Below are 9,915 nucleotides of genomic sequence, written 5' to 3'. Positions count from 1 at the left end.
GTTTGTGTGTGTGTGTGTGTGTGTGTGTGTGTGTGTGTGTGTGTGTGTGTGTGTGTGTGTGTGTGTGTGTGTGTGTGTGTGTGTGTGTGTGTGTGTGTGTGATGGGTAGGTTTAGTGTAAGGGGAGAGAATATACAGTTTGTACAGTATAAAAACCATTACGTCTATGGAGAGTACGTCCCCATTTAGATAGCTAAGTAAACGTGTGTGTGTGTGTGTGTGTGTGTGTGTGTGTGTGTGTGTGTGTGTGTGTGTGTGTGTGTGTGTGTGTGTGTGTGTGTGTGTGTGTGTGTGTGTGTGTGTGTGTGTGTGTGTGTGTTGCCACTCCCTCATCATATTCTTCTTGTCAAACCAGTTTCTCTGGATCTGATGCAAATCAGTGTGTTTTTCAGTAAAATGGCGAGTAAATGAGTTTCCAAGAGTTCACAAACCACATCTAACATTGATTCCACTTGAGAAAACTTAGCCCCCTTTATTGACCTGTATTCATTTCGAGTTGTTTACTTCCTCCTCAGCGCTGTGGTGTGTGTGGCTTCTCTAACATGAAACCGTGAGACATATAGAGACATATAAAGGCATCAGGCAAGCTGAGACTCGACGCGGGGCGGGACTTCACCTCTCCTGAGTTTCAGTGTCTCCAACATCTCCAGTTCCTCCACACCTGAGACTCCGAGAGATGGCGGGAACACTGGGAATACTGGGGATCTGTCTGCTGTTCAGTGGTGAGTGAGCTTTCACCCGTTTCAGTCTGTCAATGTGTGTGTTTATTTACTCGTGCATCAGTCGATCCAGATTCATGTCCAGTGGAGCTTCAGTCACACAACAAATAACATTAGCATGAAGAAGCACTTCAGGACTCATTTCGAGTTGTGTTGTGTGTTGTGTTGTGTTCGGCTGGTTCACAATAAAGCTCATAATTAATCGGACAATCTCTTCCAGAATACAGTGTGAGCCGGTAGTTGTTCAACGTGATCAAGTGATTTATCTGTAGTTCCACAGAACAGCAACTCTTTCCTCTGAGCCAACGCCCAAACGAACCCTTCACACACACTCACACACACTCTTTACATCTCACCTGTTCCTCCGGCTGCAGTGCCTGAACTCTAGAGCCGCTGAAGTCTCCTGTTTCTCAGGTGTTTCAGCGAGTAAAAGACTCGGAGAAGGAGATCTCACCAATATCTCAGCCGGTCCTCATGAATCTACACTCGTTCGTCAGCTTTATTTGTGTCTGAGTGAATTTAGGATAAACATCTGAGACAAAGATAACACTAACATGAATATAAGGAGAACTCCATTAACTGTCATGATATGTGAAGTAACAACATTTGAGCTCAATTTTTTTTATTAATTTACATACATTTCCGTCATAACTTTAGCCTCAGGCTGTTCCTGTCAGAGGGTTTGCAGTAATTAAGGTGTTTTTATGTTTCTGAAAGAGTCTCTTCTGCTCTCCAAAGCTGCGTTAATTTGATCAAAAACACAGTAAAAACAGTGAAATATTATTCTAGTGTAAATCATCTGTTCTCTATGTGAATATATAGTAAAGTGTAATTTATTCCTGTGATCAAAGCTGAATTTTCAGCATCATTACTCCAGTCTTCAGTGTCACATGATCCTTCACAAATCACTCTAATATGATGATTTGATGATCAAGAAACATTTATGATTATTATCAGTGTTGAAAACAGTTGAGCTGCTTCAGATTTTTGTTGAAACCGTCATGCATTTTATTTTTCAGAATTCTTTGATGAATAGAAAGCATTTATTTGTGTAAAAATATATTTTGAAACCGTAAGTGTGTTTGTGAGTGTGTGTGTGTGTGTTATATGTAATAGTTTGTTTTATATAGAGTTGTGTGAGTCTGATGTTAGTGCAGTGTTAAATGTAAACTCACTGTAGTTCATCAAGTGTGTGTGTGTGTGTGTGTGTGTGTGTGTGTGTTTCACAGGAGTGCGGGTCACTTCTTCGGCCATTAGTGTGACTAGCCCAGCTAAAGAATATAAGATTGCCAGAGGTGATGATGTGACGATACCCTGCAAATTTGCAGTCCAGCCAGCGGGTGATAGTGTTCAGATCTCGTGGACCGCTGTTGCAGATGTGTCGGGAGATCCAGCGGTACGGAGACACACTTCAGCTTCATCCAGCACTCATTCCAGACCTCATGTTCATGTTGTGAACTCTTCTTTTCACAGATCAAAATCCTCACTTTCAACAGTCTCGGTTCAACTAAGGTGCAGACGAAATATAAAGGCAGGGCGACTCTATTACAAGATGTCCCGACCGGGAAAGCCGACCTGCAGCTCCTGAGGGTCACCAGTGCCGACACGCGCGTCTACGAGTGTGGAGTCGAGAATCTGAGTAACGATGAGGACGGTGGGTCTGCCACAGCCAAACTCATCGTCTTGGGTAAGACACACACTCAGACTCAGATCTGCTGGACACTTCGGAGAGATTTTAAAAGAAGTCTAATAGTGTCCAAACACCGTCCTGACGTCTAAAACAAGGCAACATTTGGACTGTCAGTGAAAGTTTAATAGACATCTAAACCATCGCCCAAGAATAGACTAATCATTTAATTTAATTTACCGAATTGATGACTAGTCTATTCTTGGGCGATGTTTTTTTTTGATGGTTTTATTTTGTCTTTGCTTTGTCTTGATTATGGCATATTATTGGTACCGTAAGGAGTGCTTCAGTTTCGCCTTACCTTTGTATAGTGACAATAAAGAGTGTTGAATATTGACGCGTTGGCCGTGACCCTGCTGTGTTCCAGTGGCTCCATCGCCGCCCATCTGCAAGATTGAGGGGAAGGCGGAATACTATCAGGACGTCAAACTGACCTGCGTCTCGGAGGAGGGAACGCCGACACCGACCTACAAGTGGCAGAGATACGACACCAACAACATCCTTCAACCGAACCCGCCCAAGGCCACTGACGGTTCGTGCGTGTGTGTGTGTGTGCGTGTGCATGCGCGTGCGTGTGTGTGTGTGTGCGTGTGCGTGTGCGTGCGCGTGTGTGCAGGGCCGGCCGAGGCATAAGCGAACTAAGCGGCTGCTTGGGGCCCCCAATCAAGTTTTTTTTTATTTATTTTTTTTACATATTAATTAACTTAAACAAGTGACATAAATGAATGAATGAAAGGATTAATAATTCAAGACAAGAAAATTCTGATTTCATGTTCAATATACTTGCCTACAACTGCTACTGTGTCTGCCAGTGTTTGAGTCATACGCATAACCTCGCGTGCATAGACAATTTGTGCGCAAAGTCACGGTAATGTTAAGCCATGTCACAAAAGTTTGATTTGATCAATGATTTATCCTTTAAATGTAATGATATTCATAACAGAACAAGAATAAAAAAATAACTATAAACAAGCCAAAACGAAATAATTTAAAGCGAAAGTGAAAGTAAGCGGCGTGGGGCTCACGTATCTCTCTCATTAGAATCAAAATGTTTCAACATTCGCGATGGATTTGGATGGTAAACTATTCTTTATCATAGGCTTTGTACTTCACTCACGTTCCAATATCGGCGGAAAAAATCATCCTCTTCACTCGCGCAAAAATGTGCTTGGAAACATCACAGTGGAAGATTACAAAGTGTGCGTGCGTGCGTGCGTGCGTGCGTGCGTGCGTGCGCGCGCGCGTGCGTGTGTGTGTGTGTGTGTGTGTGAGGTCAAGCTTAAATATGTAGTTCACCCAAAAATTACTCGCCCTCAAGTCATCCTAGGTGTATATGACGTTCTTCTCTCAGATGAACACAATCAGAGTTATATAAAAAACTGTCCCGGCTCTTCCAAGCTTTATAATGGCAGTGAATGGGCACCATATTTTTGAAGTCAAACTAACAGCGCTGGGCAACAAACTCAAGCTCCTCCCACATTTCTCTTTAAAGATTCTCGTTTTAGATTTTTAATTCGTGACTGGTGTTTTGTTTTGCTCTTTCCTCTGCGCTTCCGCGTTCACCATCACGTCATGCATCGGGTCAAGTGTTACTCTCACCGTAAATCAATGCGTACGGCCGTCTGCTACTTTTATGATGGACAGATGCACTTTTATCATGGATAGATGCACTTTTATGATGGACAGATCCACTTTTATCATGGATAGATGCACTTTTGTGATGGACAGATCCACTTTTATGATGGACAGATCCACTTTTATGATGGATAGATGCACTTTTATGATGGACAGATCCACTTTTATGATGGACAGATGCACTTTTATGATGGACAGATCCACTTTTATCATGGATAGATGCACTTTTATGATGGACAGATCCACTTTTATCATGGACAGATCCACTTTTATGATGGATAGATGCACTTTTATGATGGACAGATCCACTTTTATGATGGACAGATGCACTTTTATGATGGACAGATCCACTTTTATCATCGATAGATGCACTTTTATGATGGACAGATCCACTTTTATAATGGACAGATCCACTTTTATGATGGACAGATGCACTTTTATGATGGACATATCCACTTTTATCATGGATAGATGCACTTTTATGATGGACAGATCCACTTTTATGATGGACAGATGCACTTTTATCATGGAGAGATGCACTTTTATGGACTTAAAAAAAATGGTGCCCATTCACTGCCATTATAAAGCTTGGAAGAGCCAGGACATTTTTTTATATAACTCTGATTGTATTTGTCTATCCCTTTAAACCGTGTTTTCCTGCATCACGTGTGTGTGTGTTGTCTCTCCTTAGTAAACGGAGCTTTGTCCCTCTTCAATATTACCAAAGAAACATCTGGTTTCTTCATCTGCACGTCCACCAATGAAATCAGATCTGCAAAGTGTAATCTGACCCTGGCCGTCATGCCACGTAAGAACAGCAGCTTTTCCCGAAGACCTGATCAGCCGTGACTATAGTCCTGACTAACTAAACCAGCTGTTCTCTGTGTGTCTTAACCCCGGCTAGCGTCCATGAGCATGGCGTCGGTCGGCGGGATCGTCGGAGCCGCTGTGGCCGTAGTGGTTGTCATCGGGATCATCTGCATCTGCTGCTATTGCTGTCGGAGGAGGGAGAAGCCTGAGGAATACGCCATGGGGTACGACAGCACAACACGAACACCTCATCCAGCGCGCCGCGCGGATGCTAACCTTTATTCCTCTGTGTTTGGCAGGACTCCTGAAGGAGGAGAGTTCACAGACAAGGATTCCTCTGTGTTTGGCAGGACTCCTGAAGGAGGAGAGTTCACAGACAAGGATCCTGAGGGGAAAGAAGATGCTCCGGAAGAACTCGTCAGCTACGAGGAAGAGCGCCGCGTGAAAAGCACCAACAGACTTGATCTGCCGGACGGCCGAAGCGAGAGGAGCTACGACCGGCGCAGCGACTACACCGACCGACGAGACGATCCCAGCGACCGGCGCGAGCGCTACGATCGAGATGAGCGCTACGACGACCGCCGTGACCGTGACCGCGACCGTGACCGCGACCGCTACAGTGATCGCAACGACCGCTACGACGACCGCCGGGACCGCGACCGTTACGATGACCGGCGAGGTCGCGACGATGACCACTACGACAGTGACCGCTACTCCGAGCGCTACGACAGCCGCGACAGACCTCCTAGCGTTCCGCCCAATAAACCCAAAGACGCGAGAATCTGAGTTCAGCAGATGCTGATTCATTCCTCAAACACAGAAGCCAGAATAACAAAAGATTCATGATCTGGTACATCATAATTATGACAGAAAAATATTAATATTTAGACAAAGTCGGAATTGACGCACTAAGTCAAGTTTTTGATTAAGATTTACCAAAGCATTGCAACCACAAAAGTTTATCCTCATATTCTGAATATTAGATTTGATAGAATAAAGCGCTTTAATAAGCCCAGCCGACACACACTTCTGTTGCGGGCGAGTCGTCCAGTGTGTGTCTGTTAGGGCTGATGTGAGTGTCCTGATGATGGACGAGGCGTTGATGTGTGTGTGTGTGTGTGTGTGTGTGTGTGTGTGTGTGTGTGTCGTCCAGTGTGTGTCTGTTAGGGCTGATGTGTGTGTGTGTGTGTGTGTGTGTGTGTGTGTGTGTGTGTGTGTCGTCCAGTGTGTGTCTGTTAGGGCTGATGGGAGTGTCCTGATGATGGACGAGGCGTTGATGTGTGTGTGTGTGTCGTCCAGTGTGTGTCTGTTAGGGCTGATGGGAGTGTCCTGATGATGGACGAGGCGTTGATGTGTGTGTCGTCCAGTGTGTGGCTGTTAGGGCTGATGTGTGTGTGTGTGTGTGTGTGTCGTCCAGTGTGTGTCTGTTAGGGCTGATGTGTGTGTGTGTCGTCCAGTGTGTGTCTGTTAGGGCTGATGTGTGTGTGTGTCGTCCAGTGTGTGTCTGTTAGGGCTGATGTGAGTGTCCTGATGATGGACGAGGCGTTGATGTGTGTGTCGTCTGACTTCACTGCTGGTCATGTGTTCTGAAAGGCCATTACTGTATTGATGTCTGTGTTTCAAAGCCCCTCGTCTCATATTTAAGTGGGTTTCTGTATTTTTACGACTCTTTTGTGTCTCTGTTGATGTTTCATCTGGGGTTTCCTTGAATTTATGCCTTCTTAACCTCTTAATATTCATATAGTAAATATTGGTGAATCTTTTTTCAGCCCGTTGCTTTCTTCTTCTATTGTTTCAAAGTAAAACATTGAAGCTTGTGTTGGTGGAATAACCGGTTCCTCCAGAGTTCCTCATGCAGCTGATCTAACATTCATCTGTCGTACAGTGTCGAACTGTGAATCTCAACTGCAGTGGTCAGATGTGTAGTTTAAAATGTTAGTAAATGTTATTATTCTTAAACATTATAGAGAATAACATACATTTTCTTTTTTATGATTTTTTTATTTTATTGTATTGATTGATTTGTACATTATACTGTATGTTCTGATATCGTTTCCCATGTTGTATATTTTCTAAGATGTTATATAACATTATTAAAGCCATGTTTTTACTCCAGTGAATATTGGTGTTTTGGAGATCTGACTATCCAGTACTGAAATGATCTGTAAGAAAGCACAATATTATTTACAAATTGCAACCCTTAATTATGACCGCCGCTAGCGTAGCTAGCCGGTCATATAGGGATTGTCAAAGTTTTTTTTTTTTTTTTTTTTCGTCACCTTACTGAATTTTTCGTCAACGATACCAGGGACACCGAAGCACCGGGGAACATGAAATTTGGTGGGCATGTAGCCCCACTAGACTTCTACGGAAAAATTTCGTTTGGTCCCCGGGGGCCACTCCCCCCCCGCGCTGGGCCCCCCCAAACCCAAAAAAATTCAGTTTTTCCTAAATAACTACCTGAACCGTGGCACTGAGGATGAAGAAATTTTTATGGCACATCAACCTAGCCCATAATCACTCATTTGTGATTTGCGCCCCTCCCATAAAAAATGAAAAGGCAATATTATTCTGCTTTAATCGCCCATATCTTCAGTGGAGATGTTCAGAACTGCACCATATTTCATGTGTATGATTAACTTGACAACCTCTGGGGGTATCCTCTGCTAAGTTTTGTAGAATTTCATCCATGGGGGGGTATAAAATAAATTCATTTATGTGCACATTTAGTGACTGTACACTCATCGGCCTGTAGATGGTGCTGTTGAGCGAAGGGTTGCTGGTTTAGGATGATACTGTCACACACACACATGCAGGAATACAAACAAACGCAAGCATGCACACACACTGACATCCACACGCACAGACACACACCCATACACACACATACAAATCCACATGCACAGACACACACACACAAACACACGCGCACACATGTACGCACACATACATACACGCACACACACACACACACACAGACACACACATACACAAACACACACACACACACACACACACACACACACACACACACACACACACACACACACACACACACACACACACACACACACACACACACACACACACACACACACACACACACACACACACAGACAGACATGCACATACTATTACTTTTTTTAGGTATATACATAAACACGCAATACAGCCAAATTACTCCACGTCATTTATTTTTGTGGAAAGCCAGTGCAGGCCTGAGCGGCGGTCATATTTTGTACCGCGATGCGGTACATCTAGTTTGAGTTGTAATTTGTATTATTTATTTTACATTTTAATATTTTTTTGAGTTGTCTGTGTGTATGCCTTGCTGTAAAACTAACTGCCACTGGGGGACATATATAAAGTTGAAGAAGAAGTTTCTGTATAGAAAGTGTTCAAGTGTTGCTAAGATTCTGTCCATCATTTACTCTCCCTCATGTCGTGTAACACCCGTAAGACTTTTGTTCATCTTTCGAAACATCTTTTTGATAAAGTCTGAGAGATTTCTGTCCCTCCACTGACAGCTATGCCACTACCACTTTCACACTTCACAAAGTTTATCCAGAGATGGTAAAACGTCTCGGGTTATGACTGTCACGCTTGTTTCCTGAGGAGGGAATGAGACCCTGCATCAAAGACGGCACTTTTGGGGAACGCCTCCAGCTGTTGTAGTTTAATTCTTTTCAGGGAAATGACTTGATGCCAGAAATATTAGACTTTATTTCACAACAAAGCCGAACGCCTCCTCTGCAGACCTGGGACCTGTTTCAGAAAGGAGGTTCAACTAACTCTGAGTTAAAACTTAAACTCTGAGTTGACTTACCCTGAGTTTTCGGTTACAGAACAGCTGAAATGAGTTAGTTCAATCAACTCTGACTTTAGCGCGTGCACCACAATTATAAAAAGCCATTATCAATGGAGCACAGATATTATGAGTCACCATGGCAACAGCGCCAGACAAAAAGAGGTCTGCACGTTTCTCACCTTTACATTTTAATTAGTTGTGTAATTAATTACCAAGTAATCTAAATACTGCAATTTAATTAAAGGGATTACTCTTAATTCTTCTGTAATTTAAAGTAAAATCTGATGTAAATGCATTAGACTATAGAACAATTCTGTATATTTAACATACATTTTTAAAAGGTATATTTTTTATGTAACCTTCTCCCTCTACACACTTTGGTCAATTCAAGAATAATTCATGCAATTGTATATTGTTTATTTGAAAGCATTAAAAGTGCAGTTTCTTGTCTCTCCTTGTATTGTTCAAGTGTTTAAGGTTGATATGGGATTTAGTAGGCCTAATAAGTAGACCAATACTTTCTAAAGATAGTCATTATTACATTAATCTAATTACAGTGTTGAAGATGTCATTTGTAGTTAGTAATACAAGTAACTTACCCAACTGTTATAATATCAGAGGTGAAAGAACAGTATGTTATTCAACCTAATTTTAATTTTCATCTAGGTAGGGGAGACCGGGGACAGTTGCAACATGTCATTTTTCTCCAATCAGAAACAAGCTAGAGTGATGACACTCATACTGTACATGCACAGTTAGACCCTCCCCCCACCAAGAAGACAGTAGACATATTCAACATCGTCTGCTGCATTTATTGAACAAAACTTGTTTTGGAGGTATGAAAGTAAATTTTTTCATGAGATATATTTTTGTCATACTGTCCTGAAATTTTGTATGAATTAATCAAAACTTACTTTGTTTGAATGATTGTTTTGTTGACTTCTAAGTGCCATGGTTAGCATGTGTCAGAGTCAGTGTGTCTAGCAGGAGTATGATGTTCTGTCATGGCTGATAGGGTCGGGGACGGTTGCAACATGTTATAAATTGCATGTTTAATAAAAGTTTGTTGCATTGTAAATTGTTCAATTCTTCCTGTCTGACACTGAAATATGGAGAGATTGAATAGCATCTGTAACTCCTGCACACTGAATCTATGTAGGCCTATGTTCTACACATGAACAAACAAAACTCAATAACTGTTATTTGATAAATATGACTAAATAAATAAATAATAGGCTACAATAATATTATTGAAAT

General features: G+C 42.3%; 1 protein-coding gene across 4 annotated transcripts; it reads left to right on the top strand.

Moving 5' to 3' along the window:
• Positions 1 to 430: 430 nt before the first annotated feature.
• gpa33a (glycoprotein A33 (transmembrane), paralog a) lies at positions 431 to 6,970 on the top strand. 4 transcript variants are annotated; one of them, XM_082163471.1, is made up of 9 exons: positions 431 to 721; positions 1,948 to 2,114; positions 2,192 to 2,405; positions 2,773 to 2,937; positions 4,732 to 4,848; positions 4,945 to 5,074; positions 5,150 to 5,966; positions 6,121 to 6,223; positions 6,348 to 6,970. In XM_082163471.1, the coding sequence occupies exons 1-7, from the start codon at positions 676 to 678 to the stop codon at positions 5,634 to 5,636; spliced, it is 1,326 nt and encodes a 441-aa protein (XP_082019597.1). In that variant the 5' UTR covers positions 431 to 675; the 3' UTR covers positions 5,637 to 5,966; positions 6,121 to 6,223; positions 6,348 to 6,970. The 4 variants fall into 4 exon arrangements, with proteins under 4 accessions (XP_082019597.1, XP_082019596.1, XP_082019595.1 ...); XM_082163470.1 differs by lacking the exon at positions 6,121 to 6,223 and having other exon boundaries at positions 5,150 to 5,984; positions 6,393 to 6,970; XM_082163469.1 differs by lacking the exon at positions 6,121 to 6,223 and having other exon boundaries at positions 5,150 to 6,030; positions 6,393 to 6,970.
• Positions 6,971 to 9,915: the final 2,945 nt, after the last annotated feature.

Source organism: Leuciscus leuciscus (assembly GCF_965113295.1).
Source record: "Leuciscus leuciscus genome assembly, chromosome: 3".
NCBI classification, from domain to species: domain Eukaryota; kingdom Metazoa; phylum Chordata; class Actinopteri; order Cypriniformes; family Leuciscidae; genus Leuciscus; species Leuciscus leuciscus.
Note: the sequence above shows the minus strand (reverse complement) of the source record. Positions and strands in the feature narration are given on the sequence as shown.

Coding starts and splice junctions, on each gene's coding strand:
- gpa33a (XM_082163471.1), top strand. CDS start 676: ATGGCGGGAACACTGGGAATACTGGGGATCTGTCTGCTGTTCAGTG. Junction 2,115..2,191: donor ATGTGTCGGGAGATCCAGCG/GTACGGAGACAC, acceptor TTCTTTTCACAG/ATCAAAATCCTCACTTTCAA. Junction 2,406..2,772: donor AGCCAAACTCATCGTCTTGG/GTAAGACACACA, acceptor GCTGTGTTCCAG/TGGCTCCATCGCCGCCCATC.